Source organism: Myotis lucifugus, unplaced genomic scaffold (genome assembly GCF_000147115.1).
Source record: "Myotis lucifugus unplaced genomic scaffold, Myoluc2.0 scaffold_53, whole genome shotgun sequence".
NCBI classification, from domain to species: domain Eukaryota; kingdom Metazoa; phylum Chordata; class Mammalia; order Chiroptera; family Vespertilionidae; genus Myotis; species Myotis lucifugus.
Window position 1 is genome coordinate 2,560,799 of NW_005871101.1, and position 23,501 is coordinate 2,584,299.

Below are 23,501 nucleotides of genomic sequence, written 5' to 3' on the forward strand. Positions count from 1 at the left end.
CAGAAAGTCTTCAGGTATGGTGATCAGTTGGCTATCTCTTCATGACTCTGCTTCCCCAGCTCACATTCCTCCTCTACTCCTGACATCTGATTTACCTGCAGTTTCCTAAACTGGCCATATTCCCCCAAGTTGGATGCCTAGAAAGACCTTCCCTTGCATCGCCATCTTCCCTCTGCACCCCGCCCCTTTTTAACCTCTTCCTCACTTCCACCCACCTGGCTGGCTCACATTGGTCCTTTAAGGTGCCAATCATGCATCACTTTCTCTTGGAAGCTTGCCAAGACCCACCCACCAGCCCAGAGCTTCTTACTGTCACCCTCTGCACGCCTCCACCATTGCACGTCTCCTCTGTGTTGTGACCGTGGCTTTCTTGTGCGTCTCCTCCATTAGACAGGTAGCTCCTTGAAAACAGGAATTTGTTTTGTTACAAATGTAATCATGTTTTTATGAAAACATTGGATTCTTGGTCATAAACAACAGAAACCAACCCTTACAGATTTAAGTTGGAAAAGGACTCAATGGGTGTGGGGGGCTGGCACGGCCATGGCATACTCAGACCAACGTGGGGCGCCCTATGTGCCGAGCCAGCTCAGCCAGGTTCAGTGAGCCCGAGTGGGGGCGGTGAAGGATTGAGAAAAGACAGACAAGAGAATGAAAGCTGGGTCTCGGCGGGACGCTGCCCTCTCTGATGGAGAGAGACAGTGCCACGGACTACAAGCCGTGTCTTTATTTTATAGACAGATTTCACAAGGCAAAGTAAGGGCGTGGTCAAGATGTTTACAACATTCTCATGGGTTTCGATCCTACTCAATTCATGCACCTGAACTCTATCAAGCCCACATTACTCAGACACATGGGACCACGTGTTCAGACCATAGGTTCAAGCTTACAACTAGAACTGTTGGCTATAATTGTGCTGGGAGGGCTCTGCTCTCCAAACTGGGACTTGCACGTGGCAATGAGAGGACTGTGCCCTCTCATCAGTCCGAGGCTTGAACCTGTCCAAACACTGTAGCCCAGTGGTTCTCAACCTTGGCTGCACATTAGAATCACCTGGGAATCTTTTTAAAATCCTGATTTCTGGGCCTTAAAAATCCTGATTTTAAAATCCTGATTTCTGGGCCTTAAAAAGATTCCCAGGTGATTCTAATGTGCAGCCAAGGTTGAGAACCACTGCTGTAGCCGCTCTCCACAAGTGGGAAGATACTGTTTAGCTCACAGAATCACCTGGATGGAGACGCCAGAGTTCAGTTCAGCAGGAAAGCAGCCGGAAAAGGCCCCAGTCACTCCAGACTGCTCATGTGTGATCACATTGTCCTCTCTATGGAGTGCCAGCCCTCCCACCTCAGCCAAAACCTGCAGCAGCTCTGACTCATCAGTTTTTTGTTTGTTTTTAAAAAATATATATTTTATTGATTTTTTACAGAGAAGAAGGGAGAGGGATAGATAGTTAGAAACATCGATGAGAGAGGAACATCGACCAGCTGCCTCCTGCACACCCCCCATTGGGGATGTGCCTGCAAGCAAGGTATATGCCCTTGACCGGAATCGAACCTGGGACCCTTCAGTCCGCAGGCTGACGCTCTATCCACTGAGCCAAACCGGTTAGAGCTGACTCATCAGTTTTGTATGTTGAGCTGTGACACCGATAGTCTTCAAAGAAAGGGTTTCATAGTTAAAAAGAAATACACGGTCCATGAGGAAATGTCTAGGGGTGTCATAAGTTGATATTCATATTTCTATGTAGGTGTTTTGAGAAAGATTTATCATGTTGATTTATTTTGGTAATTAAGAAACTGTAAAGCTAATATTCATTCATTCACTCATTCATTTATTCATTCATTCAATTATTTGTTCATTCAACAAATATTCACTCATGTAAGACTCTGCAGAGTCCCATCTCCCTGGGAGACCCTCGTAAATTTAAGTCACTATACTCCCGAGAAAGGAACCGGGCAGGACTTAGTCTTCCTTTTATAGATGCGTAAACCAACGCTCAGAGAAGTTGTGACTTGTTCACCCATTGGATCCATGATTTCAACAAGATCGTCCAACTGTGCTTAGACTTGCCAATCATATCAACCATTACAGAATACCCAGGTTCGATGTGGTCTGAGAAGAGATTTCTAAATCTATCCATTGGTAGATCATTGCTGGTGACTTTTGAGAAACAATTTATTTGAATAGGTGAGTGTGGCAACCAGATGTAGCGGGTTAATTGGTAAATGTGCTGAAGACGTGGGGGGAGCAAGTACAAACCAATCTTTCCAAACATTTGATAGTAAAGGAAATGATTGACATGGCAGTGGCTTGAGGAGAAAACAAAGAAAAAGAATTGGTGGGGCTGGTTGTAGGTTGAGCCTATGGAGATAACAAAAGCAATAGGATACCATGTGCAGAAATTTTTTAAACACAATTTAAAACACACAGAATGGGCTTTGGAGCACACTGTTCTGGGTTCAAATTCTGACTCTGCTACTTAGTAATTAACAGAGTCTCAGTTTCCAAATCTATGAAATGGTATAACCGTGACTATTTCCTTTAAGTTTAAACAAAATGTCCTGTACTCACTGGCATGTAAGAGGCAGTTCCTCCCCATCTCTCATCCACAGGTCTCCTCTCTGCCACCCAAAATTAGGGTTGCCATGTAAAATAAGTGCAATATTTGGGACATACTTTTACTAAACGATTCCTGTTTCCCTGAAGTCTAAATTTAATTGGACATGCTGCTTTTGTTTTCCTAAATCTGGCAACCCTACCCAAAATACCTTGTATCCAAGTGCCATGATAAAAATTGAAGGCCTGAGTAAAGAGGTAAAATGGTGGAAGGTGCTGCCTCCTACTGGTGGAATGTGGCAACACCGACCAGGCCAGCAATGCTGTATACCCTACAGGTGGCTTTCTTAAAAATAGCAAGTCAGTTTATTTTGTTCATTAGATTCCACATATAAGTGAGATCATGTGATACTTGTCTTTCTCTGACTGGCTTGCTATGGACACAGACAATAATGCAGTGAAGGCCTGGGGGAGCGGGAGCAGAGTAGAGGGGGTCAATGGGGATATCTGTAATACGTTCAACAATAAAGATACATATTTTTAAAAGCAAAAACAAAGCAAACAACAAAAAAACAAAACACACCAACAACTAGCATTGGACAGGAAAACAGAGCCACAGGAACGTAGAAATCTTTTAAATAAAAATAGCAAGTCACAAGACACCCTGTGGAAGAGAGATTAAGTTTTCATTATCCTTGCTAACATTTTAGTCTAAATTTATTATTACTGTAATCCTACTATCTTTTAATTTTCACTGGTACCAATATATATGTATATATATTTAGCTATGTTGTTTTATACTTTTTTGTCAGGGTTAGTAGAATATTCCTGCACATTCATAACTTATGTCTTCTTATTGGATTCCTGTCTACTTTGTGTGTGTGTGTGTTTTTAAATATATTTTTATTGATTTCAGAGAGGAAGGGGAAGGGAGAGATAGAAACCCCAATGATGAGAGAGAATCATTGATCAGCTGCCTCCTACACACCCCACACTGGGAATTGAGCCCGCAATCCGGACAGTGCCCTGACCAGAAATTGAACTGTGTGACCTCCAGGTTCATAGGTTGACGCTCAACCACTGAGCCACAGTGGCCAGGCTCTTTGCGTATGTTTCAAATTGTACATTGCCACTGACAAACCTCTTTAAAGTCACCGTCAGTACATGCATATTTATTTTTCCTTACAAAAGTATAATGTTTTTACATATATTTTAAACGCTGGCACATGCGATAAGTGAAGCCCTGGTACATAATAGGTGCTCAATAAAATTATAGTATTTTTTATTACTTTAGTGAGATCACATTAGCATAGTGTATAACAGAGGAATTTGGTGAGGCTCCTCATAAGTGGTTCCTAATAACAAGAAGACAAATGAGGCTTTCTGAACGGGTTCTCCAACAGGAGCTCAGAATATACAAAAGCTTCCCCCAGGCACCAGCTCTCAGGCTTCCTCAGTTGAATGGGGGAGGAAATGAGCAGCAGCTGTTTCTTTCACTCCCACCCTGTACCAATCTGAAACTCACCAGTGGTGACTGCAAGGCCTCGTCTTCTTCACCTGCTTGGTTACGAGGCAAACACCTGTGCTTGGCCCAGCAGTTGCATTCGCCAAAGCTATCTGTCTTTGTTCCAGCACTGCTCGCTCGCCTAAAGCTGTGCTAACAAGCTCACCTCTTCTTCAGGAACACAGCTCTGTCTCTATACTGAGAAGCCCGGGTCAGGCCATGAAAGAAAAGCCACCAAGGCAGGAACGGAGGTTTTCTTCCTGGTAAATGCTTCCGGTTTCACCAGGGACCAGTTCAGGATTATTGTCTGCCTTTTCACTTGTTGTATTGTGATCATTATGCATCTTTATCTGTCGTTAACAGCAAATTCTTCTTTACTCTTATAATGTAGCCACGCCTCTCGCTTCAGAAAGGGAACTGGGATGCCAGGTGGAGCAGTTCCTGCAGAAGCTGGGCAGAAAGGCTGTGGACACGTGTCTAGATCTGAGTAACTGCGGGCTAACAACAGCGGACGTGAGGGAGATGGGTTCGTATGCAGTTGACTTTGCACTGACGGGAACATGGCCTGTAGGTTGAAATGAGCAGGCAAAACACACTCATTATTCACTTGGTAACCCAAGGTCTGAGGGTGGCCCCAGACTACTCAGAAACAGCTGCTGCACCGCTAATTAAACGAAAAGATTTGAGTGGAGGAAGTTCATTTGTTTGTTTTTCCTGAGCATTTTTGCCTCCCTACTGATTGCCTCTGGCTCCCTGCAAAACATCTGTTCTTACATAGGATATAAACCCATGAAACTCAGCCTAAAACCGAGCCTTCTTGGAAATTTAAAGGGGTATTGTGCTCTTTGGTTATCTGTGGAATGAAAAGTACAACTGCCAGCAATTATTGCATATATATATATATATTATTGTTTAAAGTTTTACATATGTCTCCTTTGCTTATATTTTTTTGTACACAAAAGTATCGCTACCCTTTGTTATACCTAAGCAGGAGTGTAATTGTGAAGAACCCTGTGCCCACCCACCATCAACACCTTTCCCCCCTCTTTTTCTCAGGTACCTTAAATTAAGCCTTTAATCAAATTAGATGTGTCTACCAACAGAGATGCATCAAAGAACTGCGTTTTGAATGAGGAGTCCTCGACTATTTTAGTTAAAATCCATGCCATTATAATTTGGACAGGACTCTGAAAGGGAACTCTAACCATGCCCGCGGGTATCCAATGCCGGCCTGTTAAGATCACTTGTGGAGCCTGTAGAAACGTAGGCACTTGAGTCCAACCCAAACCCACTGAATGGCAATCTCTGGTTTTATTTTTTTTCCTTCTTAATATGTTCAGTAGATTTATGCTTTGTAAAATTAGGACCATCGTGAACGTGCTTTTTGGGGAAAAAAATATTGTCGTAAATGTTTCCTCCCATGCCCCGCGTGGTTCAGGGTTCAATATCTGGAAGAGGAGCTTCACACAAATGAAATAGAAAAGACAAGAGATAATTTGGAAATATTGGGGGACCAGGCGGGTAAGTCCAACTCAAGAGGAAGGACTTCCACCCGTGCTCAGTCCGCACCGACCTTTTATAGTCTGAGGTAAACAATGCAGTGGTTTCCATAGTTACAGTTCTTGTGAGTTTCACCTGTTTTGATCATGTTTACACTCCCTGCACTTCCCTCAGCCCATTAGCTTCCCAGGTAAGAGCTGGGGAGTGTTATAAGGTCAAGCCTAATTATGCTAAGAGGACTGAGCCCTCTAAGCTGGGACTTGTTTGTGACTTTGCCAGCAGGTCAGTCCGAGGCTCAACCCTATATCAGTTTCCCACAAAATATTTTTATTGATTTCAGAGAGGAAGGGAGAGGGAGAAAGAGATAGAAACATCAATGGTGATCATAAATCATTGATCGGCTGCCTCCTGCATGCCCCACACCAGGGATTGAACCCACTACCCGGGCATGTGCCCTGACCGGGAATCAAACCACGACCTCCTGGTTCCTAGGTCAACGCTCAACCACTGAGCCATGCCAGCCAGCTGAACATGCTTTAAATCAGTGGTTCTCAGCCTTCCTAATGCCGTGACCCTTTAATACAGTTCCTCATGTTGTGGTGACCCCCAACCATAAAATTATTTTTGTTGCTACTTCATAACTGTAATTTTGCTACTGTTATGAATCGTAATGTAAATATCTGATATGCAGGATGTATTTTCATTGTTACAAATTGAACATAATTAAAGCGTAGTGATTAATCACAAAAACAATATGTAATTTTATATGTGTTTTCCGATGGTCTTAGGCGACCCCTGTGAAAGGGTCGTTCAACCCCCAAAGGGGTCGCGACCCACAGGTTGAGAACCGCTGCTTTAAATGCTGGTGAAAGGAAAACAATTTTCCCTCTAAGCGTGGCCTCAGCATTTCGGAAGGCTGGGTTGCTGTGCCTGTAATGCAGAAGCTCAGCCTGCTGCTTCCCACTGCTGACTGCTGCCACCACTTTCACATTCAAGACAGGCGTTTAAAAGATGCTTTACCGCCTCTGGGTTGTCATTTCCACTCAAAAGTCTTGTTGCTTCAGGGGTACGATGGCCCTGGAGGGTCCTTTTCCCAGAGGGCAACTTCACTTCTAATGAGCAGTAGCAGAGACCGAGGAGGTCCCATCAGGCTGTGTGCCAATCTACGTCTCCATGTTAGTCCGTTTAAGTATTACGGCAGCTTTTTAAGGAGGTGATGCCCAGGTAATCAAGATAAAAAAGAAAAGGTAAGAGGCGCCTGTAACCTCAGCAATCCTGGCCCAGAGAGCAGTCCCCAGCCACCAGCCCGAGGAACCAATAGGAGGACTGGCTGATGGATGTCAGAGAGTTATGCAAAATACAAGGACCAGTGCACACTTTACAGTGACAGTGGTGGTAACAGCAGAGTTACCTTCTCCTCTGCAGTAAAAAAGATCCTATGAAATCTTATAGAGACACCACTGTACTTTCTTTTAAAAAATATTTTTATTGATTTCAGGGAGGAAGGGAGAGAGAGAGATTGAAACATCGATGATGAGAGAGAATCATTGATCGGCTGCCTCATGCATGCCCCTACTGGGGATCGAGCCCGCAATCCGGCATGTGCCCCAATCAGGAATCGAACTATGATCTCCTGGTTCATAGATGGATGCTCACCCACTGAGCCATGCTGGCTGGGTACCACTGCATTTTCAGAGTGAAATTATTTGGCAAAAATAGAAAACATCCCAAGAAATAGAAAATGTAAACGTTGCAATCTCTCCAATTGCATGTCTGAGTGATCCCTGAGAGAGCCACATGCCCTCGTCCCCTTATTCTCTTACCAAACTATGTTCTGTGCGTATAGGCAATGGATCCTACTTACTGCACCTCACAGATTACTTATGCAAATCTGTATGTTCTTTTGTTCACGTCTAGTTGCTTTGCTGCCTTTTCTCCCGGACCTAGAAACACTGGACATTTCCTGGAATGATTTTGTGGGTGGAACCCTCCATTCAGTCACTGAGCAAATGCATCTTGTCAGCAAGTTAAAAAGCCTGAGGCTGGGTAGCTGCAGACTTACCACCGATGATGTGCGAGCACTGGGTATGATGAATGCTTCTCCTAAAAGACTTACTGACACACCTTGGCAGCCCGACCCTCAAGGGCAAATTACCTGGGTCCCCACACCCTCGGTGCTCATGGACGAGTGTACTGTGCCTGAGGCGGTGGACATGATGCATGTGGTGGTGAGCACTAGCCTAACTTCTAAAGGGCCATGTAGCCTTACCTGGCATTGTGCTAATTTCCAGGCTAGAGAAGGGAACAGGCTGACCAGGTGCCCACTCTCCTGGAGTTTAAATGGCGATCGTTGTAAAACTGGCTCCCTCTGGGTCTTTTACCTCATCTGTCAAATAGAGTTGGAGTAGATAACGATTAGATGCTTCTCCAACTCCAAAATAATCTCTTCTATTTTTCCGCCTCCATTTAAAAAAATTGGTCAAAACAAGATTTTTCAACTAAAAGAAATGGTTTAAATCAGCGGTCGCCAACCGGTGATCCGCGGACCACTGGTGGTCCGTGAGGTCCAAAAGGTTGGCACCCGCTGGTTTAAATGGCAGTAGCACCTCCATGAAGCTAGTTTATATGCTGAACAGAGAATAAAGGACATAGGATAACATTTGTCACGCTACTAACCCAACTGCCTTACTGAAATGCTTGCTGGTTTTAGATGGCATTAATTTTTCTAAATTTTCTTTTGGTCTGAAGTTTCTTATTTCGGTTATGTATTTTGATCATTTACATCTCTGCAAAGATTTCTGTAAAAACAATGCAATTCATGCCAAGGTATTCACTCCAATCTCTCCCAAGAAAATGGGGGCCAGCTGATGACTCCTGGCCCCACCCTGCCTATAGCCGAGGAAAAACATCATACATCTCAGAGCTGGCCAGATCCCAGTTCAAATCCCAGTCCCACTTCTGACTAGCTTGTGACCATGGACAAACTACTTAACCTTTCTGAGCCTCAGTGTCTCATCTCTGAAAAGGGGGTGATATCCACCTCAAGAAATGACTGTAAGGATTGGATAAGGACATTTCTGTGACGTGCCTACTGCATACCCGGCACATAACAGGTGCTCAGTCATCGGTAGCTCCTCTTCTCCCTATTCCCTCATCCAAAATTTTCCTTCTGTGGTTTTACATGAGGAAATTAGCAGCTGGTTATCGTGTAGAAGGATCACAAATTTAACACATCGTTACTCAGACATGAAAAGAAAATGTAGTTTCTTTCTTTTCTTTGATTAACCTAATCTTTTTCATGATCCTCCATTTCCTTAAGAGACCAGAACGTGGAATTTGGCCCCGGGACCCACTCCAAACTCACTGGGCGCAGGAGGGAGTGCACAGCTTTGTCTCTGATGTCTTGAGCCCTTGTCCCTTCCCGGAGTCTCTCTCCTCTCTAGAAGGACTTCTGCATCCTCTCCCATCAGAGAGGGCTTTCTGTAGTCTTAATGCAGATGGGGTACAAGGAGAATAAATGGTGGGCTGGTAAGCTAACATACTAGTAAGTCAGGAGCCATTTCCACATTGTTACACCTGTTACAACTGCTTAATGCAAGATGGCCAATGCTGGCCATCCAGTCCCGTGAGGGCTGCAGATAGCCAATCAACCTTACACTCTTTCTCCCTGATCCTGAGCTTCAGGGCTATAGAAAGCCACCCCAATTGACTGGTGGTGACACTTGTGCAGGAAGAATATGCATGTTAACATGGGGCTCTGGACTCCTGGATCCTTCATCCATACTGCAAATAACCAATGCGAGGTCCACACTCAGCTGCTGAGGTGGAAGAGGCTCCGGACATGGGGCTTTCCAGCTCTTGATTGTTTAGGATTAAGATCGACGCTGCCTGCTGAGAAGTGCATTTTCCATGTGTGGCTCCCCACCCTTCTCCCAGGGCAGTGAAAATCATCCTAAGGATCCGCCCCCCTCCCTTCCCCCGGGTCTCTCCCATGTCCACGCTGTAGCCCGAGGGAGCTCTCCTGTGTGAAGTGGACGCTGTAGTCCCAGGGAGCTTTCCTGTGTGAAGTGGTTTCAGAAATGTCATTGCACCCCTTTCTCACGGCACCCTCCTCTGCCCGGTTGGTTCTTCTCTGCCGCGGTCGGTTCAGTTGTATGTGACACTGTTGATGTCAATGTGAGCTTTACCCCCATGGGAGCCAGTGCCTGGCTTGGTCTCACTTCTACCTCCTGCCAAGCGCCTCAGCATTGCTGCTCCCAGAGAGGGTGAGTGAGAGAAAGTAATGGACTAGTACACGTGTTTACCGCCACAAAAAATCTCAGTAACGTGTTTACCGCCACAAAAAATCTCAGTAAGAAATACCTTATGAAGAGGTGAGTTTTAAAAAAGCAATCTGTGCTCATAAGCGTGGCTTCAGAACTTTGGAGGGTCGTAGACCGTGCCTGTAAAAATAGGAGCTCCCCCTGCTGGGAGTGGGCGGAACTGCGTCCTCTTCTTTGTTACCTGGCACCTAACCAGTCTGACCTGGCTTGGCTTCCATACGCCATAAATAACGATTTTGAAGTGCATTCTCTGCTTTGCAGAGTAGTGACCAATCTTCGGGCTCCTCTGTGACAGGAGCAGCGCTTAAAGCGATACCTGACCTTGAGGAGCTGACTTTGTCCTGGAACAGTAAAGTGGGAGGAAACTTGCCTCTGATCCTGCAGAAGTTCCAAGCCGGGAGCAAGATCCGAACGCTGGAGCTGGTGGACTGCGCCCTCACGTCAGAAGACGGGGCATTTGTGGGTAAGTGGAGCTTGGAAGAGTTCTTTCCAAAAATTAAAATTAAAATGTGAAGACGCCCATGATTGAATAGCTTGGGAGTCAACGTTGGCTGTTTTCTCTTGACCCTGGATTGAAAGAGTGGCTCACTCCATCCCTGGGTTCCATGAGGCTGCATTCCCCTCCTGCCCCCCCCCCCCAACCCCCTCCCAACTCCCACACCTGCATTTTCACTGAGTTGCTCTTTTTGTTCGGATTTCCTTCCTTCCAGGTCAGTTGCTACCTATGCTGCCAAGTCTTGAAGTACTTGATCTTTCCATTAACAGAAACATCGGTGGCAGTCTAAGCAGTATCGCTCAGGGGTTAAAAAGTGCCTCAAATCTGAAAGTACTGAAGTTACAGTCATGTGGGTTATCACAAAAGAGTGTCAAACTATTGGGTAAGCAATGGCTGAAGTTTATATACATAATTTTATGTATGTATATCATTTTATTTTATATTTAATTTTTAAAACTATTAGGAAAAATAAAATATAAACAGTGGTTATGTTGAGGAATAACGTTATGGGTCATTTAAATCTTAATGTTTTATGTACTTTCTTTTACAGCAAGAATATACTTCCATGATTACAAAAATAACCTTTTCAAATGGCTGAATCTGAAAAAGCCAGGCTATTTTAGGTTTGAGATAGATACTGGGCAAAACACAAGTTTCTGTGCTCTTAAAGCACTCCAGTTTCTCTTACTTTTAAAACTGTCAGCATTATTTTGTGCTCAGTAGTAAGAAGAAATTGGTACTGATAAAAAAAAACAAAAACGGCTTCAGTAGTATCCATAGCTAAAAGTCATTTCCCTGTATAAGCATCCACAATAAAGGAGAATGTGAAATGAAATTGTGTTTTCCCTTTGACTTACAACGCTTGTAACAGCCTTCTCACTGGCAGTTTGATCAAATCTAGAACTCTATGAAAACGCCAAAGCTCAGGTGCAGTAGGAAAACCATGAGTGGCAGAACCATTGTGTTTGAGGTCATTGTCAAATCCAAAGAGGGGTAGATGGTAGGGAGTCTGCAGTCTACAGTTATTCCTCTGTTTTTGCATTTTTCTGGGTGTATTTCTCAGTCTCCCTTCTGCACACCTGTGCCCTCCCCTGCTCCATGCCTGCCTACCACCTTGTCATATGTCAGAATGGGATTTGACTTTCTCTGTAGATGCTGCTTTTAGACACCTGAGTGAGCTGAGGACACTCGACCTTTCCTGCAACAAGGAGCTGGGTGGAGGTTTTGAGGACTCGCCAGCTCAGGTGGCCACGCTGGAGCGTCTGGAAGTCCTGGACCTGCACCAGTGCTCACTAACAGCCGGCGACGTGGTGTCGCTGAGTAAGTGTGTGGGATGGAGCCAAGGGCATTGGAGCCTTGGCATGTGTTTAGAAATGTGACAAATTTGAGATATGCCCTTAAACTTACTACTGATGAAGCTACTGGGAGGCTCAAATCATAAAAGTTCTGTGAATGCCCCACTATAGTATTTATAAAGTGCCCAGTAAGTGTTAGTGAGGCTAAGGTCCTCCTATACACGCCAGTAAATGATAGCTGTGGTACTTGAAGGCGAACACTTGGTGTTTATGTTGCGGTGTAGAAACAGACCTGTTCATTAGATTCCGCATATGAGTGAGATCATGTGATACTTATCTTTCTCTGACGAGCTTATCACATGATCTCACTCATATGCGGAATCTAATGAACAAAATAAACTGATGAACAAAATAGATCCAGAGACACAGAAGCATGGATCAGATTGTTCAATCTTAGGGAGAAGGCAAGGGAGGGTGGGTGGGTAGGAAGAGATCAACCAAAGAACTTGTTTGATATATGCATAACCCATGGACACAGACAATAGGGTGGTGAAGGCCTGGAGCAGGAGATGGGGGGAGGAGGGAGGGCTGGGCCAGATGGGACCAATGGGGGATAAAAGGGGACATCTGTAATACTTTCAACAATAAAGATTTTTTAAAAAATAAAATAAGTAAGTGGAACAACAAAAAGAAACAAATCTGTCGGTGTCACCTAGCTTATTACAGAGAGGGCTGTAGAGGGAAAGCCAAAATGAAGGGTGTTGAGGCTTTCAGACTAACAAGTTAAGTCACTTAGATACAAACGAAGGTAGAGAAAAAGTCAGTGGGGTGGTGCATAACAGGTTACATTACACATCGGTACCACACTTACTTCCTACCCCAGACACAGTCCTGTTATTACTACAACGTGTAATGTATCAGTGCAGTTTCCCATAACAAGCAGCAAGCGCAGCCTTGCGAGTAAGTGTTCTATTCCATCTGTAACCACAATAAACCTTCTAAATACATCCAGAATCTGATCGTGGTTCACCATCTAGACCTCTACCCCCCTGCTTTAGGTCATCCCACGAATCCAAATGGTCACCCTCTTCCTCTGTCACTGCCTTCTTTCTCTCCCCCTCCCCCTCACTGACCCTGTTCCAGCCACACCTTCATGCTGATCCTCACCAGCTACGCTCTGTCCTGGGCCTTTGCCCTTGAGCTCTCTTCAGATCATGGGCTCCTCCGGGGCAGGGGTGCATCTCCTTCCGAGTTTCTCCTTTGCTCACACCCAGGGGCTGGCACATAGTTGGCACCAGTAAGTGTTTGTGGAATATGTGATTGAATAAATGAATGACTCGATGAACACAAAGAAAAAGAACTTTTTAGTTGTTTTGTAGTACAATTTGGAGAGGAAAACAGTAAAATAGGTTTTGAGGTCTAACATCTACCTTTTAGAACTGCTTGGTTATTTCTTGGGCTCTTATCCCTCAATTTTGGAAAATGAGAAGAGGTCAAGGCTTGGAGATTTTAAAGTAACAAAACAACCCCTTCTGGGGCTCCAGGTAGAGCTGTATGGGGTATAGCACCCCTCTATTTATGAGTGTCAGACCTGGGAGAGAGACTCCTGAGTTAGCAGTCCATCAGATTCTAAATAATAAATTCCCCGTAGTATACTGAATAACAGGAATATCACATCTCAGCTTGTTGCTCAGAGGAAGATTAAACTGCTAGATGACCTGAATTGTTACCACTAACATAACAGAGGGATTAGCCTCTCTTACCTAGATTCACAGCCACCAACAGGCCTTGGAAAGCTAATGATTATTTAAAAGCTGTCGCGAAATGCACTGTTCTCCTTCTGCTTAATTTTGAAAAGTTGGAAATGAAAATACATCCTGTTGATGTATTATGTACTAAAAACATAATACCTTATGATGTTAAAGAATTATTTTTTAACTAGAGGCCCGGTGCACAAAAATTTGTGCACTTGGGTGTGGGGGGGTCCCTCAGCCCAGCCTGTGCCCTCTTGCAGTCTGGGACCCCTAGGAGGATGTCCACTTGCTGGCTTAGGCCCACTCCCTGGGGGATCAGGCCCAAGCTGGCAGTCAGACATCCCTCTGGCAGCCCAGCAGCCCTCGGGGGATGTCCACTTACCAGCAGGGAGCAGACCTAAGCTGCAGTCGGACATCCTTAGTGCTGCTGAGGAGGCAGGAGAGGCTCCCGCCACCACCGCTGTGCTGGCAGCCATCAGCCTGGCTTGTGGCTGAGCAGAGTTCCCCCTGTGGGAGTGCACTGACCACCAGGGGATAGCTCCTGCATTGAAGTTTGTGTCATAGTGACCAGTCATTCCCAGTCGTTCTGCTGTTAGGGTCAATTTGCATATTACCCTTTTATTATATGGGATATTAAGCATTCTTTTATCTGCTCATTCTAGACAGCTCCAAAGATATGAAATTACAGATCATTTAGCCAACAACTATTGATTAATAGGACAATTCACAGTCCAGGAGCTTCAGTCTGGTAAGGGCAGTGATAAACCAGTAAATATCTGAATTGCACAGTTAACTATAACATGCTGTGGGGATTCAAAGAGAGAGTGATTGTTACGTCTGTTGGGATCACAAGTGCTTGCCTTCCCTTCACCTTTCCTTCTCTTATTCTCCTCCCCTCCTTACACAGTTTAGAATTCTGTACTTATGTGTAGGTTCGTGCCTCCAGGTTCCAGATTCTGAGACTGTTCCTACACACAGAACTCACCTTCAGTGAGGGAGGACAGAAGGCAAACACACACACAAATAAACAATTACATATGGGGGTGCTGTGAGGAAGATGAAACAGGGCGATGTGATACTGACCGAGGGGTTACCGTGACCAGGCTCGGGTGGCTGGGAGCCTCTGAGGTGAGCCAGCCCACAGAGACCCCGTGCATCACAGGGGCCCTCAGGACCCAATCCAGTGCCGTTTGCTTGGTCCCACTGCCTTCCTAGTACTTATATTCTGAGAAAAGAATGATAATATCAAACATCACCTGAGCAGTTGATGTGTGCCTGGCACTGTTCCGAGCACTTTACATACACCAAGCTGCTTTATCTTCCCACTGGCCCTGTGAAGTAGAATTGCTATGACTGTTATTGGGAAAACTGAAGTTCAGAGATGTTAGGCAACTTGCCCCAAATCACACAGTTCTTTAGGAGCAGAGCTGGGATTTGAGCCCCGCTCTCTGTCTCTAAAATCTTTGGAGAGAGGCTCGGAAGTGGCAGAGCCCAGGCTGCATCCTGGGAAGGGTGGCTGGTTCGTGTGGTATGTAGGGAAGGCAGGGCTTGCCAATCGAGAAGATTGTGGGAACCAAACACCCAGAGACTCTTTGTGGGACGGTGCCTAAGTCGTGTCACTGTGGCTATTTGAACAGCCCAGGTTATCCCTTTGCTCTCGAGTCTTCACGAATTGGATTTGTCTGCCAACAAAGAGATGGGCAGCTCTTCTGAAAACCTACTCAGCAGGCTCCGATTTTTACCGGCACTGAAGTCACTGCTCATCAACAACTGTGCTTTGGAAAGGGAGACTTTTGCCGCCCTCGGTAAGAAAATTCCCCAGGAAGCAGGGTATCAATAACACCTTTTTGGGGGGGAGGGGGGCAGAAGAGGGGATCCCTTTCCCTATGCATGAATTTCATTATTCCAAGACTCAGCCATAAGCAAAGGTGTGACATGCTAATACGTCTTCTTTTCAGGAACTATGCTTTCTTAAAAGTGACCTTCTGAAGGGCACATGAATGACTCTGGCATTTGCACATTTAACCGTTAACATTTAAAGTCTATAGAACCAACTCTGGAGGTCCATGTCCACAGTAACTTGTCATTTCAGTGAGGCGCCAATATAAACTGGGAGTGCTGTCTGATGGGAAAGGAAAGCAATGACTAGCCTCTGAGCCTCGCTGACTGTCCAGGCCTCCCTGTTCCCTGGAATTGCCTACCCCCCCCCCTTCTTGTCTGGGGAGCTCTGATTCCAGGTGTCCGTGGAAGCATCCCCTTCTAAGACAGCCCCACCCTCTCTACATTAGAAGCCCCTGAATCTTCTTTGTGGACTTTATCAGAATTAATCATTATGTGTGTATTTGTTTGGTTTTTTAATGTCCACATTTCTCCCAGATTTTAACCTTGAGGGCAAGATTTGTGTTTGTTCTTCACTGCATACCCAAAGCACATTTTAGACATTTCTACATATTAAGTAAGTAGATAGACAGACAAATTTAAGGGCTCCATAATTTCCCCAATGGTTAGGTAAGACAGGTGTGCATGCACACACACCACATTTCACTGTTCAGACCAATGTTCACTTAGAGAAGTTCTACAAAAAATAAATTTTGGTACAACATGATGTTTCATGCTTCAGATTCAAAATTTGTTGAATTATATATATATTTGATTTTGTGTCTTCTGTAGAAAACACAGCTCTTTCTAATTATAGCTACAAAATCAATGGATCATAATCAAGTAGATACTACACTAAACTATCGCATCTAACATAAATCTATCATTCAATCTGAGTTAAGAAGTAAATCAAGTAGTATATATTTCTCTGCATCACTTTTAGAAGAAAAAAGTTCCATTTCTTATTGAAAGGTCTCTGTACCATATGACTGGGAGGGGTTTTCTTATTTGATGTTATAGAAGAATGTATATTTTTCCCCTTGAATATATTTTACTTTTTAGAAAGAAGGCAGAAAGAAAGAAGTTTAAAGTATAATTAACGAGCCGAAACTGGTTTGGCTCAGTGGATAGAGCGTCAGCCTGCGGACTGAAAGGTCCCAGGTTCGATTCCGGTCAAGGGCATGTACCTGGGTTGCGGGCACATCCCCAGTGGGAGATGTGCAGGAGGCAGCTGATCGATGTTTCTCTCTCATCGATGTTTCTAACTCTCTATCTCTCTTCCTTCCTCTCTGTAAAAAATCAATAAAATATATTTTTTAAAAAAAGTATAATTAACGACTTACCTTAAAAATTACTTGTTCTGGCTGATTTTAATGTTCGGGAAAATTGAGAATTAAGCAGAAAATTCTTTTAATTTCTTTAAAAATCTTTCCTAATACATCACTTCCCTTCTTTGTCTCTGTGACTACAGTTAAGCGAGTACAAATTCATTTTGGAGTTGAGGAGTCCTGGGGAGGTTTGGCCCTGTCTCAGGATTTCAGCTGTGACTGCACGGTTGGTGGGATATGTAAGCCCAGCGCACACTTTGGAAATCTTGACCAGCCTGTGAGCCTACCTCTCTGCCTCTTTCTTCATCTTTTTTGTTGTTGTAAATCCTCCTACAAGGATATTTTTTCCATTAATTTTTAGAGAGAGTGAACGGGAGAACGGAGGAGAGAGAAAGAGAAACACCAATGTGAGAGAGAGACACCGATTGGTTGCCTCCCGCATTCAGCCATCTGGGGCCCATGAACAAACCTGCAACCCTGGCATGCCCTTGACTGGGAGTTGGTGCATGGACCAATGCTCTACCACTGAGCCACACCAGCCAGGGCCATTTCTTCTTCAATGTGAAGGAAAAGAAGGAAATTCCAGGTCATAGTGAATTCCATCTAATTAAGTTTTACTTACTAAGTTTCCAACATTTCTCCCCAATAAAGATAGATAACATAAAGCGAGGTCATGAATTTCAGGCAGGAGTGAACAATCTCTACAACTTTCTGAACCTCAGTGATGTTCATATGTTGCCCTGGCCTCAGTTCCTCAAAGTCAGGGGTCCTCAAACTTTTTAAACAGGGGGCCAGTTCACTGTCCCTCAGACCATTGGAGGGCCGGACTATAGTTTAAAAAAAAACAACTATGAACAAATTCCTATGCACACTGCACATATCTTATTTTGAAGTAAAAAAAACAAAACGGGAACAAATACAATATTTGTATTTGCATGTGGCCCGAGGGCCGTAGTTTGAGGACCCCTGCTCAAAGTGAAGGCTTATGACCTAAATCATTGCTCTTATTTAGCTGAAGCCTCCGTCCACCTCCCTGCCCTGGAAGTACTCAGCCTTTCTTGGAACAAGTGTGTTGGTGGCAACCTGACGCTGCTTCTGGAAACGCTAAAGCTTTCCACGTCCCTCCAAGTGCTGAGGCTGAGCAGCTGTTCCCTGGTGACAGAGGACGTGGCTCTCCTGGGTTTGTATCTCTGGGTTCCTGGCGGGCAGAGCCCAACATACCCGCCCAGCAAGTGCAGGGGGAGGGAGGCGCCGAAGGCAGCGAGGCCTGGGGCCCTCTTTGCAGCTTCGCTTCTCCTGACACCTGCTTGGGAGTGATCTGTTTGAAACAAATAAGGGAGATTCGAAACCCAAAAGGACAGTGGAGGGAAATTTATTATTTGGCATCTGATGAACTGGGAACTCAGGAGGGTGTTTCCTAAAAGAAGATAGACACAGAGGTGGTGGTGGGAGGTTCCTGCCAGGGGACCAGCTCCACATCCTGCCACACATGAGCATCTTGGTGTTCTTAACCAAGTCCGTGTTGACCGAACTTGAGTCATCCACATCCCACCTTTACAAATTTTGCCCTAGTCACATGGTACCTGCGCTATTACTTGATTTTTTTCTTTATGTTGACTCTTTAACTTAAATTTAAACAGAAAACTGATCATCATAACTGAAATACAGGTATCATTTCTCATGGATAGACATCACTAGACTGTTGCCAGCTGAAGTAAGGGACTAGATTGGGCAAGTTAGGTGTAATGAACATAACTGTTCAGGCTGAATGATGGGGGCAGGGGTTCACTCTCCTGTCAACTTTTTGTACGTTTTAAAAAATTTTTCCATAATAGAAAATATTCTGGAGAGAAAAAGCATGCACATCGTCTTTAACACTTACTTAGGCCTTGAGAATATGCTGAGTGACAGGCTGGAAGGCAGAAAGAAAGGACACACATGGACATCTAGGGAGTGAGGGCACTGGTGAGTGTACGGACTGCTAAACTCTCAAGGGCTCTCTGGAATCAAGCTTGTCGCAAATGAAAGGAATGGGCGTGGAGCATCCGGCTGGGTCTGGAAGCCATAACGTATAAGAAATGATGGAGCCCTAACCGGTTTGGCTCAGTGGATAGAGCGTCAGCCTGCAGACTGAAGGGTCCCAGGTTCGATTCCGGTCAAGGGCATGTACCTTGGTTGCGGGAACATCCCCAGTGGGAGATGTGCAGGAGGCAGCTGATCGATGTTTCTCTCTCATCGATGTTTCTCTCTATATATCCCTCTCCCTTCCTCTCTGTAAAAAATCAATAAAATATATTTTAAAAAAAAGAAATGATGGAAAAACCAAGGCATGTTTAGTCCTAAAGGAAGAACATTTGAGGGACCTGACTGTTGTCCAACACTGCAGGGCTAACACAAGGAAGGAGCTGGGGTTCAGGCTGGCCACGGCGGGCAATGGAGGAATCCCCAGGAGGTAGATGAGGGTCCCAAAGGAAGGGCACCCTCCTGCTGAGAGCTGCCTCACCCTCTTGGGGCGACCTGTAAGGGTGCTGCAGGCAGACCCGGGCTGGTCACCATGGAGAAGCTGTGAAAGGGAGCCTTCCCTGATCATTGATCTGGAGGTTGAATCCTCGAGGAGACCCCCAGGTCCCTTGTCACTCCGAGATTTTACACCACTCATCTCATCTCTATAATCCATTTCAACTTTGGACTAAAAAGAAAAGCATGTACTATTAGCCTTGGGTGTCTCCCCTACCTTTTCTTTCTTTTTCTTTTTTATTAAATATATTTTATTGATTTTTTACAGAGAGGAAGGGAGAAGGATAGAGAGTTAGAAACATTGACAAGACAGAAACATCGATCAGCTGCCTCCTGCACACCCCCTACTCGGGATGTGCCCGCAACCAAGGTACATGCCCTTGACCAGAATCGAACCTGGGACCCTTCAGTCCACAGGCCAACGCTCTATCCACAGAGCCAAACCGGTTAGGGCTCCCCTACCTTTTCTTACAGAAGTCGTTATCTTCTCTTAGCTTCATCATTATTATGTATTAAGTGCCCTTGTAGGTAGTACTGTGACATGTGCTATTCAAAGACCAAATTGTTCTGTGATTAGACATCTCTCAGTTGGATTAGAAATTATCCAGGTATGTTTTGCACATGGAAAGTGCTCAGTTAAATCATTGTTGACTGCAGAATGAATGAGAAATGAACAACTAAATAGTATTAAACAGCAAGAAGATTATTTACTAATAGTCTTCTGTTCAAGCCAATGATCCATCATTCCTCACATTTAATTAGAGAAAGTCTGCAGGAAGAGCTGGGACCCCCGTGAAGTAAAGAGCAGGAATTTGACCAAAAAAATATATTTTGGCGGGTAGGGATGTGGAAAGAGAAAAAAATCAATTTTCAAGTTGTACTTGGGATGCACAGAGAGGAAATTTGTTACTAAAGTAATTTCAGATGCCCTAAATAAAATAGCTAGCTAGCAACAAAGCATTACTAATGATCAATCTTGTCATTACCGGTCTGGAACTACCGCGTTGTGTTATTGGAAGTGGGAAACAGCCATGACAGAAAGTATTCTTGTATTTTGGCAACTAGAGTGATTTTGTTTTTCAGCATCGGTAATACACACGGGTCATCTGGCCAGGCTGCAGAAGCTCGACCTGAGCTATAATGACAGCATCTGCGATGCAGGATGGGCCATCTTCTGCCAAAACGTGTGGCTCCTCAGAGAGTTAACGGAGCTGGATATTAGCCTTCGGCCATCAACTTTTCGGGATTGTGGACAATGGTTTAGACACTTGTTATGTGCTGTGACCAGACTTCCGGCGATCACTGACATAGGAATGAAAAGGTGGCTCCTCCCAGCTTCACTGGAGGAAGAGCTAAAACGCTTGGACCAAGATCGCCGCAGCAGCATTCACTTTGACCATGGCGGGCATCAGTAAGCTGGTTTCCCAAGGTCATGTATATGATTCCATGTATATAACATTCTTGAAATAACAAAATTATAGAGACAGAGAACAGCTCGGGGATTGAGAAAGGGGTAGGTGGTAGATGTGACTAAAAGGAATAACACAGTAAAGACGTGTGGTGATGGAACAATTTTGTATCTTGATTGTGGTGGTGGCTACATGAAGCTACATGAGACAAAACTGCATTGAAAAAAAAAACAACAACTGCATTGACCCCCACCCCAACACACACACACACACACACACACACACACACGTGAGTGTATGTGTAACTGATGGAATCTGAATAAGTTCTCCTGATGGTACCAATGTAGATTTTCTGGTTTTGTTATTGTATTCTAGTTATGCAAGATGTCAACACTAAGGGAGGGTAAAGGGTACATGGGCCTCTTTGTACATTTCTTTGGAACTTCCTATCCTATATAATAAAAGCCTAATATGCTAAGTGTCCAGTCGTCCAGTCATCCATTCAACCAATCAAAGTGTAATATGCTAATGATATGCTAAGGCCACTCAACTGCTCACTATGATCACCAGGGGGTAGACGTTTCAACTGGTAGGTTAGCTTGCTGCTGGGGTCCAACCGATTGGGACTGAGTGAGATGGGCCAGACACACCCTGGAGCCCTCCTGTGGTCCCTCCCTGGCTGGCCAACCTCCCATGTCTCTCCCCGGCCCCGATCAGACACCAGTGGGGTCCCTTGGCCTGGCCTGTGCCCTCTCACAATCCGGACTGAGGGACTCCCCCCCCCTACCCCCCCCCCCAGTGCACGAATTTCGTGCACCAGGCCTCTAGTGAATATATAATTATTTCAAAACTAAAAGCTTGTTACAGAATACTATAACAAACCTCCATGTAACTATCAGATATTTCTGCAATTATCAGCTTATGTCCAATCTTGTTTCATTTGGATCCCCCACACTTACCTGATATTATTCTGAAGCAATTCCTGGGCTTCATATCATTTTCTCATAAATATTTCAGTAAAAGTAAGAATATTTACTTTAATACATAACCATAATTTAATGAACAATTTTAATGTGGTGGGCATCTAATTCCTATATATTTTTGCCTTCTTAATCCATCAGGGTTCATTACCTCAAGTCATTAATATACAAAATTATTTCTTCTTTTCCTTTGCAGGTTTTTCTTTTCCACCCTTCTTTCCTGACTTAGATTTTAGAGAATTCTTTCCTTTCTTTCGCACTCTTAACAGTTCACTAAATTTCCCAATTCCTTTCAGTACCATCATTCCACGCCACCAGGACTGAATCTGAAAACAGATAAACCCAAACAGTATTAGCTGGTATCACTGGGAATGGTTACAACTCTTCGTTCTGACATGTGGTTTTAAAAATGTGAAGAATGCAATGTGATGAGAACTCTAAACCTTATTTTCTCTCTTTCTCAATTGGCCAGTCATCCAGGAATTTTTTTAAAGTATTGAGTGCTTTTATGCACCAAGCCCTGTTCCAAACCTTTGGGAAACAGCAGCTAACAATGCCTGGCACATAGTAGAAGCTCAATAAATACTACTGTCACTGACTTTGTGGAGCTCACATTCCAGTGAAGGGAAGAGACAATAAACAATAAACACATAAATGTATAATTAGATGGTGTTCAGTGCCCTGGAGATGGCAGTGCACAGTAAGGGGAATCAAGCGTGCCTCTACCCTGCCTTCCTTCTTGTTACTAGTCTTCCTATGCCCCTGACTACCTACAGCCAGCCCACCCTTGTTGCCTCACTCAATCCTATTCCCTCGCACCTACTCAGGAATATCCCATCTCTAGAAGTAAGTAGACTCTTTGAACCTTTAGCATCCAGAACCAGAACTGTGAGAAAACACATTTCTATTGTCTAAGCGTCCTAGTCTATGGTCTGTTGTTATGGTAACCTGAGGCAGTCATTTTTCCAATGAAGCCTACTTCAAGTTCTGACCATCTCATTTAAATTGAAAGTCCACAACACACACACACACACACACACACACACACACACACACACACAACTTCTGGTAATCTCAGTTCCCCTTAGCTTGAACTTTTTTTCCAATACCACTTATCACTTTCTAACACAGTATATAATTTTATGTTATCTATTCATGTTTTTATTCCCATCACACTAGACTTTAAGCAATATGAGGACACACTGTGTTTTGTTCAAACTGGTGTATTTCCAGTGCCTAGAACAATGCCTGGCACATAGTAGAAGCTCAATAAATATTTGTTGGAGGAATGAAGAAGTTAGGTGGGGTTATGCTGTTTTATAGAAGGTGGACTAAGGGCAGGTATGACGAAATTTGAGCAGCGACTCAACTAAGTGAAGGCAGAGTTTTGTCCATACCAGGGGAATTATCTCTGGGCAGAAAGAGCCAGTGTGAAGAACCTGAGGCAGGAGCATGCTTGGGCCTTAGAAACATACCGAGGATCGCGTTTGTGACTCAAGTAAAGTAGAAAAGGGAAGGATGAGATGGGGAGTGAAAGCAGCAGATCCGGTAGGGTGGTGATTTTCCGGGGACAGTACTGCCCTCTAGAGGCATTCTGAAAATGTGCGGGGCTTTTTGTTGTCAAGGTCTTCAATTGTGTGACATGCACCCTAGTCCACAAAGACTTTCCAAGGGTGTGCAAGCTTGGACAGTTTGGAAGCAATCCATCTCCAAAATTTCAACTTCCACGCGTACCCTTTTCTAAAATGTATCTGCCTAGGAACACAGCTGCCCCTCTGGCACACTTCCCACCCACCTGAGTCTGAGGGTGTGTTGCCCTGGACTTCAGAAACCTCTGGGACACCAAAAAAAAGGGGGGGGGGGACAATTCAAAGTAATATCACTGATGTTGGCTCTAAGGACAGGTAACCAATCCTTTTGCCTTCCAGCTCTTCGCCTTCAAGAAAATTGAAAGTAGAACAG

General features: G+C 44.5%; 2 protein-coding genes across 2 annotated transcripts in view; one reads left to right on the plus strand and one right to left on the minus strand.

Moving 5' to 3' along the window:
* The window catches only part of LRRC31 (leucine rich repeat containing 31), a 34,961-nt gene extending 13,921 nt beyond the window's left edge, over positions 1-21,040 (plus strand). The window contains exons 3-10 of the mRNA XM_023753903.1: positions 4,452-4,586; positions 7,478-7,645; positions 10,178-10,345; positions 10,593-10,760; positions 11,531-11,698; positions 15,065-15,232; positions 17,646-17,813; positions 20,234-21,040. Of these exons, the coding sequence (XP_023609671.1) occupies positions 4,452-4,586; positions 7,478-7,645; positions 10,178-10,345; positions 10,593-10,760; positions 11,531-11,698; positions 15,065-15,232; positions 17,646-17,813; positions 20,234-20,565 (1,475 nt within the window). The 3' untranslated portion in view covers positions 20,566-21,040. The remainder of the gene's footprint in view (positions 1-4,451; positions 4,587-7,477; positions 7,646-10,177; positions 10,346-10,592; positions 10,761-11,530; positions 11,699-15,064; positions 15,233-17,645; positions 17,814-20,233) is intronic.
* Positions 21,041-21,608: 568 nt separating this feature from the next.
* The window catches only part of LRRIQ4 (leucine rich repeats and IQ motif containing 4), a 62,019-nt gene continuing 60,126 nt past the window's right edge, over positions 21,609-23,501 (minus strand). Inside the window, exon 6 of the mRNA XM_006088861.3 lies at positions 21,609-21,865. Within this exon, the coding sequence (XP_006088923.1) occupies positions 21,713-21,865 (153 nt within the window). The 3' untranslated portion in view covers positions 21,609-21,712. The remainder of the gene's footprint in view (positions 21,866-23,501) is intronic.